The sequence below is a fragment of the Condylura cristata genome, unplaced genomic scaffold (assembly GCF_000260355.1).
Source record: "Condylura cristata isolate star-nosed mole 26May11 unplaced genomic scaffold, ConCri1.0 scaffold00018, whole genome shotgun sequence".
Taxonomy (NCBI): Eukaryota; Metazoa; Chordata; class Mammalia; order Eulipotyphla; family Talpidae; genus Condylura; species Condylura cristata.
In genome coordinates this window covers 14285758-14309251 of record NW_004567119.1, presented here as the reverse complement: position 1 = coordinate 14309251, position 23494 = coordinate 14285758, and the positions used below count along the sequence as shown (strand labels likewise).

Sequence of the window (23494 nt, the reverse complement as noted above, 5' to 3'; positions counted from 1 at the left end):
AAAGGGGAGGCTCAGTTTTCCATTAACTGTTGAAAGCTCTTATTTAACATAACCCTTTAGTGACCATATTGCTCACTCCATTTCAAAATGAAAGAGATCCCAAAGAAAATGGTGTTGTTTTTCTCTGAAGTTATAAGTGCAGCAGTAATGGTCAGAGAGCTTCTCAGATCAGATATAATGTTGCATGTGCATCACAAGCAATATGAGCATGTGAGCTACAGAGCTTGTTGAACGTGAATTGAGCAAGTACACCACAGCAAGGGAAGGCAGAGAAGGTGTGGAAAATGTATAGGTTTGTATTATTTCTCTCCTTTACTATAGTACAGTAATTTTTAACACTTTTTTTTTTTTTAGGTTTCAGATACCACTGAGAATCTCACAAAGACTATGTTCTTTCCTAAAAAAAAAAAAAAAGGCAGAGAATTCCTGGAGCTGCGGACCTTAGGGTAAGAACCCTCCTTCATGAATCAAATGATGTTATCCTCATCTAAAGGGAGATGAGAAGGGGAAAATGAAAGGTAGGTGTCTTATAGTGACAGAAAGTAAGTTTATAAAAAGAAGTGGGAATGTGTCAAAAGGATACAGGTAACACCTGGAAGAGGTTCCAGTGCTATATTCCAGAATAATTTTAACAAACAATAGAGTAAAATTGGGTTAAAATCCAAAGCACTGTAATCTAAAGTGTAAAATAAAAACCCATAGGTTCATACACCTGTATATGAATAGATGATTGAACAAATATATACATCATAGAGAATAGACAAATCTTCCACACAAGATTGCAAGTAATTGGTCTAGAGTCTCTGTTAAATTGATATAGTATAACTCCCCACTCCTACTGTGAGTAGGCACAGTGAATTCATTATAAGTAGCACAGTAGGGGAAGGATAAAAAAAGAGTAATTTTCACAGCCCTCCCTAGTGACGCAAAGGGGTAAAGCACAGCACTATGAAGCTACCACAGCTACTGCAGCACGAGTTTGATCCCCAGCAAGGGAGGCAACCCACACGGCACAGACCTCTCCTGTCTCGCCTGCTGCTCCCCTCATCTGTGTATTCCACTGGAACTGCTTGTTCTGCTCCCCACTCTGTGTCTGGTGAATCTTCTCACTGGCCCTGCACCTCTGGCTTGTACCCCAGTTCTGTATGGATAAATAAATAAATCTAACAACAACCAAAAACAAAAGTAACATTCATAGTTGGAAAATGGTCAATGAGTACCTCGCCCAGGTCATTAACATTAACCTCTATAGTGATAAATGCTATATGCCTTTAATATAATATGATGAAAAAAAGCATTTCAACACCTGTGGTCTTTGTCCCCAAAATATTCAACCTTATTCTAATCATAAAATCTCTGACAAATCCCAATGGTGGTCATTTTTAAAAATATCTGACTTGTACCCCTCAGCAATGTTATAATCATGAAAAGCCAAAATTTGAGAAAGTATCACAGTGAAGAGAGGCCCAAAGAGACAGGAGGACTATGGGGTCTGTAACTTGCTGACTATATTCTTGTAATGGACAAAGAGGGTTAAGTAAAAGCAAAGGAAAACTTTGGTAAAGTAGAACTTCAATAAATAATAATGTAGCAATATTGAGTCTGTAGTTATAAAAATATGAATCATATTAATTAGATGTTAATAACAGAGGAAACTAGGTGAGGATTATTGGAAACTTTGTAGTTTTCGGGCAACTTTTCTATAAACCTACAACTTCTAAGGTAAAATATTTGATGAAAAAAACAAGGACCAAAGACTGTACTGGACAATGACAAAGAAGTCATATGGGTGGAAAGTAAAAAATCTGAACAGCTATAGTGTATAGATCTATCATTAGGAAAATGCAAATTAAAATAAATGAGATACCACTGCATGCCTATTTAAAGGGCCAACAACCAGAAAACTCACCCCATAAATGCCAAAGAGGGTGTAGAATAAAAAGAACATTTATCCATAGTTGATGAGAATTTAAAATAGCACAGCCCCTTGAGAAAAGAGTTTGGTGATTCCCTACCAAATGAAACACATTCTTATGTAATCCAGCAACTGTGCTTCTGGATTTTTAGCCAATAGAAACAATGTTTAGTGTAGCTTTATTCATAACTGCCAAAAACTGGATGCAAACAATTGCCCTTCGGTAGATGAATGGGTAAAGAAGGGTACATAGAAACAATGGAGTATCATTCACTGCTAACAAATAAACTGCCAAGCCATGAAGAAACATGGAAAAAGCTAAAATGCGTATTTCCAAGTGCAGGAAGCCAATCTGAAAAGTCTCTATGCTCTACAGTTCCAACCATATAGCCTTCTGGGAAAGGCAAGACCATGGAGACAGAAAGAGTAAGTTCACTGGTTACCAGGGATTGGCAGTAGAAGGAAGAGATGAGTAGTTGGAGCACAGAGAAATTGTCAAGTGGTGAAAAGAATCTGTGTGATATGATAATGATGAATACATGTCATTTTTCATTTGTCCAAATCTATAGAGTATTCAAAACCAGGAAGAAACCTAATGCAAATTATGGATTATTGATGAATTAGATGTGTCAGTGTAGACTCATCAGTTGTATCAAGTGTACCAGGCGGTGGGGAATGTTGACAGTGAGGAAGATTCTGCTATTGTGGAGGCTGAGGCTCTATGGGAAATGTCTATTCCTACCCCTCAGATTTCTCTCAAAATTTCAGTCATATAAAAGGAGAAAAATGAAAGAGCTGAAAAAAATCTGAAAGATACAGAAGAAAGATTCTCTTATTTAAAAGTATCCACCTCACCAGAGGCAATCTCTGTATATAAATGATCATACAGAACTGTCATCTTGATAACATGCTTGAGTTTATGAAAAGCACAGCTACAAGTCTACACATGCCAACTTACAAAAAGATCCATGTTTCATATTCACCTATAAAGAAGAATATTTAGTTCAATAGTTAATCCAACAGATAGAGATAAAATACAAATAACTCCCATTTTTAAGTAACACATTATTTATTAATCTAGATAATTGGAGAGTAATTATAGAGTACTCTCGCTTTGTATTTGCCTAACTATAACTTATTATTACCTATCTTGAGAGCTTTGCATTTGTTTTCCATTCTGCTTTCACAGATTAATTTGTGAAAAGATGGTTTATGAATACAAGTGAATGATACCTTTATATGATTAGTTGAGTTTAATTAGTTTATATTTATTTGAAAAGACTGTTTATGGATGTACGTGAATGTGTGTGGTCAATTCTGCATGTTATAACAGGTCAAGAAACATAATTAAGGATAATGCTCAACATTTATCTCCCCAACTGAGCTTTAGGAAATCTTGGGGCCTTGGAAACAGTTTCAAATGTTGTCTAACTTTAATTAATGCAATTACATCACCCAGGACTTAAAGAAAAATATTTTTCAGAAAGTAGCATCTCTTTGAAGAAATCTAGGATTTAAACACTAAGAATTTTCAAATATCATCAAAAGCTATGTTCACTTTTCACTTGGTATCACATGGAAGATGATTCATCCTATGAATACTACAAATTCTTTCTATTTATGTGGTATATTTCTCAAAGAATGTAAAACATTATATATCTCATTACTTCTAATGGGCTTACTAATTTATTATAAATCTCATAACATAATGAATTAAACTGAAACCTCAACCAAACAAAATGTTCAGTGTGCAATTACTTGCCATTGCATGCAGAAATAATATCACATCCTGCCTCAGAGAATAAGAATCCACAGTAACAACTCTGCTACCATTTGCAACTGGAACAGTACTACTTATCTTTTCCCAATTCTCCATTCATAGCAGCAATCTTTCCCTTCTGTCCTACCAGGAATATTAATAAGATAATCTACACAATCACACATAATAAAGTTGTCTAAAGTGTGGGCATAATTGAAGAAGCAACTTGTCTAAAGTTGAGAGACTCAAACACATGTGAGACCCACAGGCCAAGTCATGCACCATCTTCTGGCCTCAGTACACTCACCCTGAAATCTGAGGTTTCTGTGGGGTGATGCCAAAGACCACATTCTCTTGATAATTGGGTTCTACCAGAGAGGATGCTTGGAGCTGCACCCCATCTCCCCGCCCCCCCCTCCCCGGTTACACCTTCAGGACTGAGGCTACCACAGGGAATGCAGGCAGGGAAGGTTCTGAGCTGGGTCTCTTCTGGAGGAGCCTTCATCTAAAGGAAGGAGTCACCCTGGAGGCAAGCCACACTCTTGAGACTTGGATATGGGGATACTAAAGCACAGGTGTCCCTTTCTGCTAATTGTGATAACCCTGAAAAGTCGTGCAGACTCAGCATGTGACAGCAATGGTGGCACCAGCTACAACAACCTTGTTCCAAGTTCCAACCCACCTTCCTCACTCCCAAGACCTGTTCTTAAAAGCAATCCCTTGCTGCCTGTTTACCATATCTTAGGTTCTGCATGAGAGAGTTACCTACAATATCAACTAAATAAGAAGATACCACAAGAACATCAAACTTTACCAATCCCACAGCTACCAGCATGCTCAGTTCCTCTTTAGTCATTCCTGAATTCATCTCACAACATTCTTTAGCATTGTTCACTATGTATCACATGTTATGTCATGTGCTGGTTGTAGATTCAAGAATCAAGCTCAAATGTTGATCATTCTGATATGCAAGTAATTAATGCTGGATTTCAAATGAATCTTTCAAGTGATTCTGAGCACTGATGTGTACTGGATCCACATAAGGAGCTTTGAAAAGTACTGATGCTTATCTCGCCACCCCTTCCTTGAGATTTAATTAGTTTGGGATGCGGCCCAAGCATCAGGATTTTAAAATTTCCTCAGATGATTCTAATGACCAGATGAATCACTTGTTAGAAAAAAGCATTAACAGTAGAAAGGGACATGGAATTCAAACATGAGGAGCTCCAACATTTAATGAGCAGATGGTGAAAGATAAGTCAGCAATTAAGACAAACAATAAACTGCCCAAGAGGAAGGAGGAAATCCAGAAGTGTGTAGTGTCAACACAACTCAAGCAAAAGCAATACTTTATGGAAGGGTTGGTTAACAGGACCAAATGAGGCTAAGATGAAGACTGAAAATTCGGTTAGGGACTTAGCAAAGGAGGAAGTCTGTTTTCAGCTAAAAAACAGAATCTAAACAGAGGAATAGGGAAAGAAATGAAATGAAGGAAAACAAGATGGAATAGTAAATTCTGGGGCCTTCTTCCCCTGCATGGACACACAGACTCAATAGCAATATATGGATCAATTACCTTGTGAAGAAGCCGACCAGATACTACCTGAGAGATTTCTATACCCAATGCAGATGCTATGAAAGAAAGCAGCAGGAAAGCAGAAATATGCTCCCCCTACAACCCCCACCTTTGCACAGCACACTGAGACACTGCTAAAGGAACCCTGAGGAGGAACAGAATAGGACCATGGCTCTACCATCTAGTGTTTCCAAGTACTTCCCTACTGACTGACTTTCATCTCACCTGTCTCAAAGAATGATGAGGCCTAGCACATGCTAGTCTCCTAGGCAACCACCAGAAAAAGCAGCTCCCCTCCATCACCAGAGCTCCCATCCATCCCCTCAGCACACAGTGACTGGGCTCTCAAGGCAGCTCCACCCCGCACCTGCATCTCCTGGTCAGTGCAGCACTAATCTCAATGGCCACAATGTGGAAACAACCTAAGTGCACATTCACTAAAGATATGTGTTGTAAAGAGACTGTGGAATACTACTGAGCCTTAAAAAAGGAAATCAGCCACATGCAACATGTATAAATATGGAGAGCATTACATTAAGTGAAATATACCTGGAGAGAAGGACACATACTGCATGATTCCACTTACACGAGGTACCTAAAACAAGCTTACAGAATAAATGGTGGTTGGCTAAAGCAAGGAGGAAGTGGGTTATTGTATAGTAAGTGTAAAGTTCTAGTTATGCCATATGACTAAGTTCTAAAGAGTCTGTTGTACAGCACTGACAATATATCAACAATACTGCATTATACACTTAAAATTTTGTTGAGTGTAGTTCAGTTCTCATGTTAGGTGTTCCTACAATAAAATGTAAAATAATAATATTTTCACTGACAACTACCTAAGAGAAAATCTATACAGTACATTTTAGCTAAGTCATTGTTCTCTTTAATATAGAAAAATAAATCAGTCAAAATTAGTTTTTTGTTTTGTTTTCTCTTACTGAACCCAATAGTTGATTCTCTGAACTGTTTGCAGAGCTGTTATTTAGAAACATAATTTAATGTCTTGACTTTCTTCTAAGAAGAATCCAGCACATAGAGAAATTAAAAGCAAACACCGGCAAGATGCAACTTCATTGAATATATTTCTTAAATATTTCCGTTTCAAAAACTCAAAAAACAAATTCATATTTTATCCTTTTCCTCTCAAAAAGAAAAAAAAAATATTATCTCTGAACTCTGGGAAAGGAGACTGATGAAAAAGATGTGAGTTGCAGAGACATATTGTCATTTCCGTTACATTACCTGTAATGTAAAACCTGACTATGTTATAAATATCCAGTTGAGTGGAAATACTTGAGTAAGGTAATCACAATTTTAATGGACACCACACCCCTCCTCACCTCTCCACATCCTTGTCTATAGGAGTCAGTGAGATGTAAGTCATAGAGGAAGGAAGGAAGCAGCCATAGATGGGAGAAGAGAGCTCCTTCCTTGTAAGGAGGAAAAGGAAGAGAGAGATGACAGAATAGGCAAGATCGTTCCTGGTAGCAGAAAACTGAGCCAGACAGATTTAATGCACGCCTTAAAAATTTCAGGCTAACAGTCCAGAACAATTTTCTTACGTTCCTGCCAAAATGTGAGCACCATGAAGATAAAAAAAAATGAAATGAAATAGAGTGCACTGTGTTTTAATCAATTCAAAATTTTAAAGGTGACCAAAAACTCATCAATATGAGTGTTTTGAAATTTGTTTTATAGGTATTATTGTATAATATCCAGGACTGTTATCAAATGAATAATGACATCATTTATATCTATCATCTGTAATTTTCTGATTTGGGGGTGGGTGGAAAGTGTTCCTTAAATATAAATTTTCAAGCGTTCAAACTACTTCTCCCTCACACCTCTCATTTGTAAACAGGAACATATTCTGAATATTTGACAAATAGTGAGCACCTACCCCAGCCAGGCATTTTCCTAGGTCCAAAAAATACAAAAAACACCTACCCTTGTGAAATCACCCCGACTTATGGAATAATCAGCCTTCAGGTTGGTCCCCAATTCCCTTTCTTACAGAATTCTACTTAGATCCATGGTTTGTGTTTGATGTGGTTTCAAATTATCATTACCGCAGGTCCAGCCACACTTATGAAAGATGGTTATTTCAATGCCAAGGTAAATATCTTCATTCCCAATTAGATTGTTTGCTTTGTCTCTTTTCCCATGTGCATTTTTTTTTGGTTTACTTTTTTATTTAATGCTTAGACACAAATTAGAATCAATATTGTTCATGCTAAATCAGTGAAAATCCCAGATTTTCTGTTGCTTCTACCTATCTGTAAATGGAAAAGATGATTCTGACATTTATATGGACATGAAAAGGACTTTTATTAGCCAAGGAAATACTGGAAAAGAGCAGAGCTAGAGGATACACAGGAATCTTGCAGCAATAAGAGATTCCTGTAAGCAGCACAGAGTAAGCTGGAATTGACCAATCGGACAGAAAGGAGAAGCAGTGGTTACAACTGCATTTAGTCAGAACAACTGTTTAAATAAATGTGCTGCACTAATTGTCTGTTTTAAAGCTGAGTCTTGACATTACCCCACATCATACAGAAAGAGTAACATTTATGACAAGAACTAAATGTGAAACCTAAAACAATAAAGCTTAGGTGGAGATAGACTATTTCCTAATTCCCTAAAATCTCTTAAATAAAATGCAAAAGTATTAAAAGATTAATAAATCATAATTTGTTAAGAATATTAGCTCATCAAAAGACATCGATAAGAAAATTAATGTATAACAAAGACTTGAGAAGCCGTTTAGAGTCATATGTCAGGTTGTGTCAGCTCACAGTAAACAGGGATGATAACTGAAGGAAAGCATTTCTACATAAAAGGCGCCTGTTTCCAGAATTAAAATGGGTAATTTCAGTAAACAATTTAGAACAATAGCCAATATTTCATCTTATATTCTAACACATAGTAACCTACCTCCTATATTAAGCACAGGAAGAAACTTTTACAAAGTAGTGAGACAAATAGAAAAAAAATAGAGTCCAACTCACTTGAAAGTTATCAGTGTGAGGCTTTAGTTAAGCAAATAGCTTAAAACAGAATAGCTTCATTCCATATCATATATGTGTATATATATGTATATACACACACATATATGTAGACATATATGTGTATATAAATGTCTTACATATATAATATGAAAGACAATTATGTGCTTTGTTTTCCAGATCAACACTTGAATTCTACTGGTCTCTGGAAACTAACACTGACTAGCTAGTAAAACGGAATGTTTTTCTTGATGCCACAAAGCAGAACTTAAAAACAAGATAATAAATAGAGTCCAGAGCAGAAATTTGGAATTGAAACAAGACATTTAAACTTCATAGCCCTCTTGGGTAAATCACACCCAGGAGCATGTAGAGACTTTGGATACAGGGGTCTTACTACTGTCGGGAACCAAAGGAACTAGATGAAAGGCCTCAAAGGCAATCACTACTAGAAACCCTAGACACCTGTTTCTGTTTTAACTCCTCTTTACAGCTTCCCTTTGCTGTGTTTGATGTATCACATTATTTGTCATCTGTAGAGAAGAAAGCTCTCTCTTTTGAAATACATTGTCATTAACATATCTTGAGGGACACATGAATTAACTATGAGACATGTCTTGGACAAAAAAATACCACTGAAAGATTCAGTTGCAACAAGAGATGAAACTATTTCCTTGCAAAATGAATGTGGTGGCCTCTGGGTAGGAAAGATCAGCCTTTCTTGTTCCGACCAATGACTGTTAGGAAACCAGTGTAACCAGTTATTCAATGAGTTAGATTCTAGAGGACTCAATCATGTGATAAGTCTGTTTCTCTCTCTCTCCCTCTTGCTGTCACACATGTACCATCCAAACCTGCTCTGTGAGCTGGTACTTGGCACTGACATTAATGAAATCTCAGATTTCATACATGTTTGGTCACAGTCAGATAACTGAAAGACTCCCCTACCCTTCCAGTCCCCAGTACTTTCAGTCACTCTAAAAGTGTCACTTCCGGGCCCTCCCTGGTGACACAGTGAGTTAAAGCACAGCACTAAGATGCTAAAGCCACTTCAGCATGAGTTAGATACCTGCCCTGGAAGTGACCCACATGGCATGGCAGACCTTTCCTGACCTGCTTGCTGCCCCCCTCAGCAGTGTACTTCCTCCATCTGATTGTTCTGCTCCCCACTCTGTCTCTGGTGAATCCTCTCGCTGCCTCTGCACCTCTGTATGCATAAATAAATCTTTTTAAAAAAATTGTCTTCATTTCTGTATGCATAAATAAATCTTTTTAAAAAATTGTCACTTACATAATGAAGATAACCAGTCCTTGGTAGTCATCAAAAGGTTGAACTTAATTCAAAAAATGAAACCCCCTCTCCCTCGCCAGGCCCTTCTAGGCCAAGGGGGTGTGGGCAGAAGCCATAAAAGGGGGTGTTCTGTGTTCCCTCATTGGCTTGGATTTTGGATTCTCAAAATCCCCTCTGAGGACCATGAAATGGCCATGCTTCTCTCCAACTGCCGGCTCCACTGCTGATTCCAAGCTCAGGCCCGGGAATTCTGAAGCCTCACAGACATTGTAGAGGTTCTGACATCCCCCTACGCATTTCTGGGCAAGGTTCCTTTGTTTTGAACTTCAAGCCAGCTATGTGTTCTTGCTCCCTCTAGCTCCCAACTGTCCTCTTTCTCCTCATAGTCTCTCTATATGACCCACATCTGAGCTATAATAAATGTCCAAGCATTCTTTTTCCTGACAAATAAAATGTGTTTTCACCTCCCAACCGCACTCTTCTCTGAGTTCTGCTTCCTCTTGACAATAGTCACAGCCAAGAGTTCTGTGAAGGGGTCAGGTAGCAATCTGCTATGCAGGCCCCCAATACACAAGGACAATAATTCTGTCTCTCTGGAGGTTTGAGAATCAGGAAAGGCATTTTCCTTCAGTCTCTGTGGTGGGAGGGCGGGAAATACCACAGCACCTGCACAACTGGCTCCCAAGTTTCTCTTACTTGGTCTCTTCAGTCTTAACCCTTTCAGGTCATGAGGTAGAAGTGAGCTTAAGGTCAAGAAGGCAGTTTTTGGTTATAGTTTCTTATACATCTTGCTTGAGATATGTTCCCCAACTTTGTTACATTCTTACTTTGGGGCTTCAAACAAAACTTAGATTGAAAAATCCTACGTCAGCTCCTTCATAAATGAAGTTACCTTTTAACTGTCCTTAGTGATCAATTCTAACAGAAAATATAATTACAAATTATTTATGTAATAGAAGTAAAGTTAATATTGATTTAAAAATTAAAAATAAGTACTTCAAATATTCCTTAACATAAAATAATCGACAATTTCTATACTATAAATTCTAGCAGCACCTAGTGACAAAAACTTTCAAATACAGAGTGTGATTATGAATATAGAAAAGGAGACTCATTAGGAAAATATTTAAGAGTTTTCACAAGAACTGAGATTGAAGCATTATGAACATTATCAACTAGAATTTTAGTAATTTTTGTTTTTTTTTTAAGTAAGTTGTTTGTCCTGGATAATTAATGACATACATAAAAATTCCAAAAAAACTGTCTTAATTATTGTCATTTCATTTCTGAGATGAAGTGTTTAGGGTAACATGTAAAAGACAGTAGTTGTTCAGGTCTTTTGAATTCTTGATTCCTCCCTCTGCTTGCTAAACCATTATAAGGACTTCATTTGCTATCCATAAGGAAGCTTTAATATTCCTGTTCAGGTGATTTGACCTTAAAATTTCACACACCATTGAGAGGTAATTAGAGCAATACTGATTAATCCTTAACATTCCAAAGACAGAGAAATACATGGAAAGTAAACACACTGGAGCTGTGTAAACTAATCTGGAATCCAAGGAGACAAAATGATGAGCTATAACCAGGTTATCTGTGCACACTACAGGGTCTCAGTCCATCAAAATATGCACAGGTTGGGCCTCCCTGGTAGCACAATGGGTTACGTTGCAATACTATGAAACTATCCACAGCCACTGCAGCACGAGTTCAATCTCCAGCCATGGAGGTGACACACATGGCACAGCAGAGCTCTCCTGTCTCAACTGCTGCTCCCTTCAGCAGTATATTTCAGTAGATCTGCCTGTTTTGCTCCCCACTCTGTCTCTGGTAAATTCACCCCCTGCAATGGGGGGGTGAAGAAAAATGCACGGGATTATGGTGATGGCACACGGGTGATTTGGTGATGGGAAACCCGTGGGGATTACAATCGTGATGGAAAAAAAAATGTACAAAATGATGTAAAAATAAACTTACGTTTAAAAAAAAAAATTCACCCCCTGCACCTCTGGCCTGTACCCCAGTTCTTGTGTGCATAAGTAAGTAAATCTTCAAAAAAAATCTGCACAGCTTGTACAGATATTGGTTTATATAGTATTATGGAGACTTAACAGAATTATAGTTGAACTTCTGTTATTTATCAACTCTGATCCTTAAAACTTTCTAACTGTGGTATTGTACTCTGAATCTGTGTCTGACTGCAGAATAAGTGGCAAGGTTAGAGGGGCCATATGCTGATTCCAGATCATATCTCTCTTTGCAGTTCCCAACTTAATATGATTTTGAAGAAAATGTATGCTTATCTAATTTTCCTCTATCTATCATTGCCAGCCAGAGATAAGCTGGAAAAAGATGAAAATGTAACTCAAGGTGACATGTTCCTCCTGTCTGCAATTTTGTGCCATGAAGGGATCACTTCAGCAGTTGTTTTGGCTCTCCTGTAGCATCAGCTTTCTCTATTTCCCTTTCATCAACTTGTGCATCACTATTTCTTTCCTGACCTAGGAGCCGCTCCAACAATAATCTATTTCTCTTGTTCCATTCACATCAGAATTATTTAGGAAAATGCTACAATTTTCATTCACCATTTCCTCTTTTTACTCTATTTTAAATCCAATCTAGGGGCCTCCCTGATGGTGCTATCTGCAGCCACTGCAGCATGAGTTCTGTCCCAGTCAGGGAGGTGACCTCAGTGGCACAGCAGACCTCTCCTGTCTCAATCACTGCACCCCTCAGTAGTGGTTTTCAGTAGATCCTCCTCATTGTCCCCCCACCCCCTGTCTCTGGTGAATCCTTTCACCCTCCACCTAGGGCCTATACCCCAGTTCTTGTATATATAAATAAATAAGGCTTTAAAATAATAAAGACTTTTGTAAATGGCCATCTACAGAAACAAATTTTGGCAATATCAACAAATCTGTCAAATTCTGTCAAACTTAATGATCGATCCTTAACCCTCACTCTCGATCTACCAGGAATATTCAACAATATTGTTCTCTACAATGTTCTTTAAAATATATTTAGCTTTCCTGATTCCAAAAGAAATACTTTTCTGTTTGCTTTGAGTTAGAATCTCACCTGTGTTGTAAAATCCCAGAACCCTACATTATAAATACACTCAAAATACTAATGATTATTCCTTTTATTTAGAGATAACAATAGCACTACTACCATTCCATTCCATTCCAAGCCAGAACTGACTATATATACCAATTTTGATAAGCAAGAAAATACACAATATTTCCAAAAATAACATAGATATCCACCCTAAGATTAAGGTCAAGTCTCAATTTCAACTTTTCAAATGATTCTTATTTTAGTCCACTTAAGAAATATTTATACTTAGAAACTTTAAGTTTCCCAACCCAGAGAATGCTAAATGCTATTTTAGTTTAAATTTTTTTTTAGTACTCTGCATAAAAAGTTTACAATCAAGCTTACAAAATGTATTTTTGGCAACTAGAAACCATGCTTCCATGACATTCTATATATGGCTATTGGAAATTATGTGCATATATTTCCACTGGACATATTCACTTGGAATAGAGTGGCTGGGACACAGTGTATAAATCTTCAGTTTAGTAGATACTTAGGAACAGATTACTAAATATTATGCCAGTTGGACATTTCACCAGCTTTATATGGTAGTTGAAAGTGTTCATATTTTCATCAATGCTTCGTGTTTTCCTTCTTATTGTAGCCATGCTGGTAGTTATATAATTATGACTTTAATTTGCATTATCTTGATGATTACTGAAATTGATCATTTTTATATGCTGATTGGCCTTTGGCTCTAGAAAGTCCTTTTTCTTAATGATTTCTAAGTTATTTATAGATTCTTGATAAGAGTTATTAATAGGCTGTGAATATATGTGTGTGTGTTTGGAAGCAACCCAAATGATATGAATACTGGAATAGAAAAATATAGTATAATGACTGACATGGTGGATACCATATAGCAATGACAGTGAATGAATTTTTGCTATGTTTAACACTGTAGTTGAATCCTACTGATAAAATGGAATAAAGATGTTAGCTAAAGAAGATACTTAGAGACTTGCTCCTTATTTACAGAGTTCAAAAGTAGGCAAATTTAATATACAATATGGTAATCTTCAAAATAGCATTAATTGGAAGAGGACATGAAGTGGCTTATAAAGTTTTGGTAATGTTGTATAACTAGAATTGGGTGCTGCTTACCGTGACATGTGAACACTTATTAAGCTGTATACTTACTAGTGCATTTCTGTGGATGTAGTATACTTCAGAAATGCTTAAAATGCATACAAAGTAACTGCTGTGTTTATGTTTATAGGTGTTAACTACTCATATAGACAGATACAAGCACTTGCATAAATCCATATCTACATTAAAAGAGACTACACAAAGAAAATAAAAGATGATATTAGAATTATTGGCAGGTTAAACCTAAAGCTTATTTACTATTCTGTATGAAAAGTCAAATGAAAATGTCCCCAAATGCATAACCATAAACAGGTAATTTTTACTTTTATGTCTAAAAAAAAATTGGCTCTTGTTTATCTTATGAAAGCAGAGCCAAAGGGAACCAACCACATGTTTTACACCTCATTTCCTTTATGGGGCTGCCTTTGTAAATCTTATTGTCTGAGGACATACAGTATGACAAGGGAATAAATCATACACTGTTTTCCCATGATAGTATCTCATAATCGGTTCCTCCTTAGAAAACTCCATTGGTAACTGACATACAAACTGAAGACCATTGTCAAGTGAATGGCTAAGTTGTATATGGTAGATACACATCTATGAGCAGAGAGACTGGAAGGTTGTAGGATCAGAAAGTGATCATCTGTTATTTCAAAAAACAGCAATAAACCTTAATCTCAGTAGAAGTCCACAAGAAAGCATATATGTTGCTTTAATCAATATGCAAAGGGTAAGGAGATCAAGATAAAGAAAAATGTGTTCTTATTAATGGAAGCAACAACTGAAGAAGTACAAACACAGCAAGAGAGATGCTTCTAAAAACAATGGATTAGGATTCAGAAATTCACTGCCAGATTCCAGCTAGTGGTGAGTCATTAGAAAAGTCACTTCATCTCTTGGGACCTGTTTTCTTCTTTTCCAAATAACCACATATTGATTAAAGCAACATATAGTGAACTATGACTTGGTAAATACATTGAGAAAAACATGTTAAATATTCTTTCAACTATATATATATATATATATATATATATATATATATACACAAATACATGAAGTCATATTTTCTCCACGCACTTCAATAAAAGCAATATATCACAACAAACTGAATGCAAAAAAAAATCAGAATTCAGCTATCTTCCATTAAGCCAGTCAAAAAATATGAACAATGTAAAACAATGTAGTTAATTTCATAAAAATAAGTTATTCAAGTTAACATGCAATAACAGTAATTTGTTTGAATTTGTAAAATATCAGCAGATATCCCCAAAAGTTTAAGGTTCTTTGTGTCCTAGAAAATGTTTCAGGTTGTAAAGGGACTTTCTGAGAGCAGCTGTTCAGTGTCTCTGCCCTAGATGATGTAGTAAAGTGGACAAGAAAGCATGAAGGTCAGGAGTCTAGGTACATAATGGTAATAACAGGGTCAAGGTGGAACAACTAGAGCCTAATAAGTAGTTGAGCTGAGGAGAAACAGGTGAGAGTCATTTCAGAGCAAGATCAATAGCAGCAATTATGAGATCATTAAGGTAGAAATATACAAAATAATTAAAGATGTTTCGCCAGTTTCTCATGAAGAGCTGGGTACAGAGCGGGAGGACATGGAGTGTGGAGAAGGTTTGATGTGTTAATTTTGAGATCTTGTAGAAATTTAATGATAATGAACCTGGAACTCAAAAGAGCAGTTTTATTCAGAGATAAAGATGTGTGAATAAACACAAAAACAAAAGACATGACTCAGGGCAAAAGTGGTGAGTAAGAAGTTCAAAGAACCCAGGATGGATATCTGGTAAAATCCAAGATTTGAATATATGGTAAAATGCAGTGATTTAGCAGAGAAAGAAAGGAATAACAGCGAAAGGTGGCTGATCAGTTATAGTCAGGAGCAGAAGGAAACAGAAAGGACAATGTTCTAGCCATTTTGGAGCTGACAGAGCTCCAAGTGTTGGGGGAGTTTCTGAGCAAAGACTTATATTTTCCTTAAAGAAAAGTTGGTATTGGATGATAAAATGGAGAAAGGAGTAGATTAAAAACTGAAACAGAAACCAACTGACAGAGAGAAACAGAGGCATTAAAGGAGCAGCTGAATGAAGTTTGTTCTGTGGAACCAAAACAAAGGCCCAGTCAATACCAAGTCCACATACAAAATCCTTTGATTCCTGATTTCAGTGGAGGCTTGAAATAACTGGAGATATCCAGTTCAAAGGCCTTTGGACTCTGGAATACAGGAGTGATATGCTTCTTTGTAAGCAAGGAAAATACAGGAGACTTCTGAAAATGTACTCTATATTTTATACAGTATTGCATAAACTATAGACCTAAAGAGGAATAAAACAGGCAGGGCACATTTGGAAGTCAAATTGTAGAATTGATTTTTTAAGAAATCAAAGAAGTTCCAGCCAAATGAATATATAACTCACAGATGATACTGACAGATGTTATCAGTAAGATCTTTGGATTATCCTATCAACCCTGTCCATGGTGTTAGCTGAGAGCAACAAATTGTAAAACACTTCACACTCACTTACCAGTAGGTCCTTCATTTATACAAGATAATTCACAGGATGCTGGGAGTAGTAAATTTCCCAAATAATCATGAATTCCTACTACTGCTTTCTTATATGAGACTAATACAGGTCAGATGTGGCAAGTTATCCAACACGTTCTTAGAGTGATTTAATCAGTGTTTTGCTGTTATTCCAATCAAAGCTCTAGAAACACTATTTCATATATACATTATTTCTCAGAGGAGCTATTTGTATGTACATAAATTTGAATGATTTGCTTCATGAATTCTAAGTGTAAATTTCCATATGATGTCTATGTAGAGGAATTCATTTGTAAAGGCCTTTGGACTCTGGAACAAGGAGTGATATACTCCATGAGACTTCTAAAAATATACTATAGTATTGCATAAAATATAGACCTAAAGAAGAAAAACAAGCAGGACACATTTGGGAGTCAAATTCCTTAATTTTTTGGGAAAAAAAAGCAGGCTAAAGACACATCATTCTACCTTGGAATACAGATGTATACCTGCCCTTTTGTAAGTTAATTATGAAATTTGATCCCATATTAAAATTAACGTGGTTAAATTTTTTTCCATTGATAAGGTGGAAATGGTTCTAAACCAAATTGACAAAAACTAAAGTATCAAAACAATCAAATAAAATTTGTCTGAATCAGATAGTTGTCATGAATGAATGGGTGAAATTCACTACAAAATCAAGTATACAGTATTTATGATTTAGTTACAGAGTTGACATTATTGATGATTCAATTTGAAAATAAAAGGCACTAAAGAATGTTAGAATTAAATCTAATAAAATGTCAAAGCATACTATATAGACACAAAATATTCTATGAAATTAAATGAGGAAGTTTAACATTACCTCTAAGCATAGACTCGTGAAATCTTAGATATGAACAGAACATTTAAATTCTGTAATTTCCCAGTGATATAGGTCAGACAGCCCCTATCAAAGCGATGTTTAATCAAATTCCTTAAAATTGAACTTGTTTTTCTCTCTAATCCTCTCATTGGTCTTAGTTCTATACTTGGGGTCATGCAAAAGAAATCTAGCTCATCTAAAATAATAAACCTTCACATACTACATGATTATTTTTCTGTTCTTTGAAGAAAACCACCCATAGTACAGTTGCTCAAACAAGAGATTTAATGCCTGCAAAACCTTACCATGAGTTTCTGAGCAAAGGCCCATGTAGTTCTAATACTCATAAGTAATGGCCACCAGATATGAAATACTGATCATGAAATAAACACTTTTTTTCTAATCTCTGTATTTCCATCAATGTTCAAGCCTCGAAAGTGTCAAGCAGCCACACCACACTATTCATTCGTAATCATTTACTCTCAACTAAAACTTCTAATAACTTAAAAATTTTCATAAACAAAGTAATAACTCAGATAAGCCCTGAAAGGCTAGTAAAACCACCACAGATTAAGTAGGAAATTCTCATTCTAAACATAAATATACTTTATAGATGTTATATAATACAAGATATACCATTTAATGTGGTGGAACTTTTTAAGACAATGCACCAAAAATAAAGACAAAACTATTTAAATCTTCATCAAGATAAAAAAAATTAAGTGATTCTATCATTCTACTATTGAATAATAATTAGGCTGTAATCAAAAATATATACTAGATTCCATGAATCATATAAATATCACAAATTGAAATGAAAAATGTCACCACCTTCTCTCTCCACCTATTCAGTGCTTATTCTATAATATATGCCTTGACAACTAATTTTCCCTCTTGCCTTAGCACTGTTACAAAGAGCTCCCTTCCCAGTCAATTATATCTAGAAATTTCTCCCTAATTTAAAGCAAAAAGTGCCCTCCTTGAAGTTTCTACTCATTAGTCCTGTGCGAAGCAAAGTTAACGGTCTCATCTACATCACGATTGTCTGAAAAACTGCAGACACCTTTGACATGCTTCAGTTCCTTCAGCAATTCCTACCATGACACTATTGCCTTAACTATTCTTATTTCTCTCAATGAAAATAATAATGAGTACGTCCTGGAAACTAGAAAACTTGCTTTAAATAATTTTCTAACAAGTAAGTAATGCATAATTAGTTACTAAAGTACTAATTTCCATCATAACTACAAAGCTACTCTTTTGTGAGCTACAGATAGACACACACACACATATTCACATTTATTTATAGCATAATCACAATACTATCAAATATTTTTTCTAAAGATGCTCTACCAAACTATTTTCTTCATCTTATAGTTGAACCAGCACAATAATTTCTAGACCAAAGTACAACTGGTACTTTGATCTTTTTTGGATTCAGCCCATCACTTTAGCTCTTAAAGGTCATACTGGATCCTATAGCTAAATTTAGGATCACATATTCATAATATTTTTCAATCTTACATTATCCTACATGTGGATGACTCTTTTGCTCTGCATCATTCTACTTGACTCCTTGATAAAATTCTGGCCAGAAGGTCAATATTTCACAGGAATCATTATCCAGCCTAAAGATATTCTGTTTGTCTGGTTGACTCAACCATTTTTGTCTGAATTGGAGATCACATTTCTAAATATCTGTAGGAGTAATAAAAGTTAAAGTACCTTAGTAAAATCCAGATATAATGACTTGGCAACCTTTAGATTTTTAATCACTCTTTAGAAATATTTTACTGTGCAAAGTTTTTTCCAGGTACTGTTTTCATCTCTAATGACTGAGAAAGACACTCCTTTCAAGGAGCTCATAATCTAGTGGGGAAAGAGACCACTGATGATAACACACAGTTATAGGGGATGATTGCAGAACATGTTTGCCAGAAATAATGAAAGTGAGTAAGTATGCGTGAGATGAAGTAAGTGTGGCTGGGAAGAGGCAGAAGCTGGTATGGAAAGACTCTGCTAGAGCTATCAGAGTGTAATCCATAGTGAAAGGTGATGGTGTTGGGTAGAAAACAATCGAAGAGGTGGACTCCTGCATTTGTGAATTATATGCAATGCTGTGAGTCAGTGTTACTTTAACTATGAAAATACTAAAAAATGAATGAAAAATAAAACTCCTAAAAACAAAATCAAAATAACAAAGCCCAGCTCTGCAAGAAATTTGCTGTGTGGAGCCAAAAAAATCAGTCTTACGCAGAAAGCTACAAAGTACCTGAAAATATTCTAAACACTAGAATGCTGAATTGACTAGATTGAAGATTTAGAAAACATACCCAATGATTAGTATGGAATTGCTGGAGGAAGACAAAAAGCGGGGAGACTAATAAAGAATTTACCAAAATGGGGTCCTCCCTGGTGGCGCAATGGATTTATTAAAGTGTAGCACTATGAAGCAAACTGCAGCCACTGCAGCACGAATTTACAAAAAGGCAGGGAAGGAGTAAAGCAGTGTCCACAGGAATTGAAAATGAAAGACAGAGATGGCAAAGGAATGAGAAGGTGTGGGGAATACTAACTATGAAGCGAAGGTAGAGGGAGAACATGTAAAGTGGATTTCAATTTGGATAAGAAAGGAAGGAGCGGCATCTTTTGTTGCAATAGGATATACTGTTAGGTGTGATGGGGCAGGTGTTATTTTTCCAAGTTTGATCATTTTAAGGTGAGTCTGATGTCAAGATAGGCTAGCCAGGTCAAAGTGCTGGATGTATAGAAATTGCATTCTTCAGGGAGGGCTGGGATCCACATACAGATGTGGCAGTTAAGAGTGGCATATCGGTAGACACAGTGGCATGTCGATTTGAATAAAATCATTCAGCCATAACATATACAAAGTCAGAGGAATTAATTTAGATTTAGATCAATGTCAAATTCAAGCTGTAAAGTAAAAAGTGTATCCAAGGATTTCATCTAAAATATGGTTTACTAATTTTAAGCTTATTTTTTATGTATAAATATTAATACTATATTAAATCTCTAAAAATGATGAAGCAAATCTAGCAAGCAGCTTGTCAATGTGGTACTGCTGCTTCACTTATAAGGCAAAAGTCAATGAAAATAACCGAATATGTATTATTTTATGACATCTCAAAATAATGTGAATTTTAAAAAGTAGCAGACAGGAAAAGTCTGTGCATTGCTAACTCAGCATCAAGATTGTACCTTAGAGGGCTAAGAGCCCTGTCCTTTATTTCTTCTATAGTTTCAAACATTTTTTCCCTCTATGCACACTATTTTGGAGGAAAATATTATTATAACAGTAAAGTGGGAAATTTTGCTCATGTTTGCTACACTTATACAACACATTAACTACCTGTCTCTAACAACTTCATCGCTTCATTAACTACTCAATAAAAAATAAATGCTAATAAATCAAGGTATCACTGGGCAGGAACTTCACCATTTTGTGATCTCAAATATCCTCTTACTGAAAATGTTTTATATTTAATCAGCTTATACAGAATGTGCAAATTGCATCATTCCAAAGATACAAATTTGCTTATTCATTCACAGCATATCACTATAACTGAGATTCTTAACATGATGTTCAAAGAAATTTAATAGAATGGGTTCAATCAAACTCAGAGAAAACTCTAATTTTCTAGGTAACAATTCAGCAATTAAAAAAATCAAAATTCTTAATAAAATAAGCAAACAAACAATATTCACACCTAGTTCTCCATGGTACTTCTACTTTCCAATACATCAGATTTGGGCACTACCACTCTGGTAGCTGTTCACAAAGCTTTGGCTAATCTCATAATTATAAAATATAAGTAAAATAAACTTTAAAAAGTAGTAGAAAACATTAAAGATAAAATTTCAACTAACTACTCAATATAAAATACTGTGATACAGGCTTACAGATGGATATATGTTGCATTTCCAGTGGGAGATTTCCATATTCAGCAAAAAAAAAAAAAACTTTATAGTCTCATTCTTTATGAACTACATTTACCTTTGAAAGTCTGTCTTAAACAACGTATACACCATTAGTACATGCGAAGTTTGTCTCTAAGATGATTGAATAATGTAGTTTCAAAAAGCGACAAAACATCCCCAAAAAGATTCATAAAGGGTATTTATAAGGCTTCCTGAAACCACCTTCTAGAACTCTCTGATTCATGATATTTAGTGGGGGACTGGAAGTAGAGGTCAACAGACCAAAAGTATCCTCACAAGAGAAACCTAATGTATCCGAGATGACTTCATGCCACACTTACAATTACCATGACTACAAGTCATATGCAATATCTGTGTCATCCAACGGATGACACTCATCCAATTAGACAATATATCCTTTTTTTTTAAGATTTATTTATTCATATAGAACTGGGGTACAGGCCAGAGATGCGGAGGGTGAGAGGATTCACCAGAGACAGAGTGGGGAGCAGAACAGGCAGATCAACGAAGTACACTGCTGAGGGGAGCAGCGGGCTGGTCAGGAGAGGCCTGCCATGCCATGTGGACTCCTCCCGGGGCACGCGGGAATCGAACTCATGCGGAAGTGGCTTAAGCTTCTCAGTGCTGTGCTTTAACCTGCTGCGCCAACAGGGAGGGCCAAGACAATATATCCTTTTATGGGTAGAATAAGGTCTAATAATATCCCTAAAATTCTAATTTCCTGGATATGGCATAACAAAAATACTAACAGTGAAGGTGGGGGTTAGTTCTGTATTTGCACCATCACATACCCCATACCCAAGGGTAGAGATAGCCCAGAGGTGACATGAAAATAGCTCAGGGCCATTCTACCATGGACTCAAAAGTCTGGTGGTGCCAACATCACACTGTGGAATAGTGTAGGCAGGATGACTGAAGCTCAAGTTCAGGAGATATTTCTTTAAAAGGAGCTTTACTTAATGCTAGACTTGACTAGAGTATGATACTGTCTCCCAGATTGCAGATTGGATATAGGTATCCAAGACACCAATGTTAATATCTTTTCGTTACAAAGTATTCTTTCCAAAAATGTGCCTTAATACCGCTTACAGGACACTGTAAAACTGTAACAACCTACATTTAAAGATGATGCTGGAATAATGCTATCCATAATCAATATGGCATTGAAGAAATCTTAATAGAAAATGACGTATATAGGAAATTAATCTTCATTCCACATTGATGCATAGGTTATATTATTATCTAAAAGTGCTTTATATTTTTGTGAAAGTTATTCATTTCTATGCTGGTCAGTTGTTTACATATTGGATATTATTTGTTGTTATGTACCAGTAAGATGAACTCTTCCTAATAGAAAATAAAGAACAGAATCCATACCACACAAATCTTTGAAGGTGATGGGAAGGTAGATGATCTGGATTCAGATTCTGTTTTAGAAGCAATTTCAAATTTAATGACAATTTTTTTTTTTTTAGAAATATCCCAATTGCCTAACCTTCAAAAAAGTTTGAAATGCAAAATTGATCTACTCTGTGAATTTTCTTCTGCTGTGCATTAATATAAACTAGAGACCTTAAAAATATAACTTAGCTATTTCATTTTTTCATGAGTTTTCATTAGTTAGGAATGTTTTGTAAGTCAACTTTTTGAAATCTGTGCAAAATGGGGACTCTCAGAAATCAATTAATGTTGCACATTTAGGATAAGAAAAAATTAGTAATTCCCTTTTCTTCACTTATAAAAGATTATAAAAAATATATAAGCCCAGTGCAAGAATAAAACTTTATAAATTTAAATTTAAATGAGAGTTATCACATTCTAAACCTCTATTCACCCTGTCATTTTCTACCTATGAAGCAAGCCAAGCCAGTGCATACTTTACTGATATGTTTCAATAAATAACCGTAATTTGAGTTTTTTTAAAATACAACAATATTTCTCCATATAAAAATATAAGACATGTAGGACATACGATGGACATAGATATTGCTTCTTTTTCCCCTTCCCTTTCTTTGAAGACTTCTCTTTGGAATAGGCTTCTTCAACCCACAAAGAAATTAAAATAAAAAAGGCAATGGCCAGTAGAAACTTCATCTTGAAAAGTTAAAATTCAGGAGATGGATCTACAAGAAAGAACAAGCAAACATTGACATTTATGAAGTAAATGACAGCTAGATGATTTAGGAATATTATTACTCACTGCTCAATCCTATGTGGTTACATTTCACTATATACTTTGTGATAGTTAGGTTTAGTAGCAAAAGTTAATTTAAATAATCATTCACAGAAAATAAGACCCCAATGAGGTATAAAAAATAAGTATACAAAACTTCTGATCCTATAGTTGCATGAAATTGCAACTTTAATTGCATATTGAATTGCAGGATATGTTAAATGTTTAGAAAGAT

The 23494-nt window shown here is 35.7% G+C and overlaps 1 protein-coding gene across 1 annotated transcript in view; it reads right to left on the bottom strand.

Annotated features, from left to right (window-relative positions):
* Window positions 1–23210, bottom strand: part of GLRB (glycine receptor, beta) — a 61896-nt gene extending 38686 nt beyond the window's left edge. Inside the window, exon 1 of the mRNA XM_004685351.2 lies at window positions 23059–23210. Coding sequence (XP_004685408.1) covers window positions 23059–23180 — 122 coding nt within the window. The 5' untranslated portion in view covers window positions 23181–23210. The remainder of the gene's footprint in view (window positions 1–23058) is intronic.
* Window positions 23211–23494: the final 284 nt, after the last annotated feature.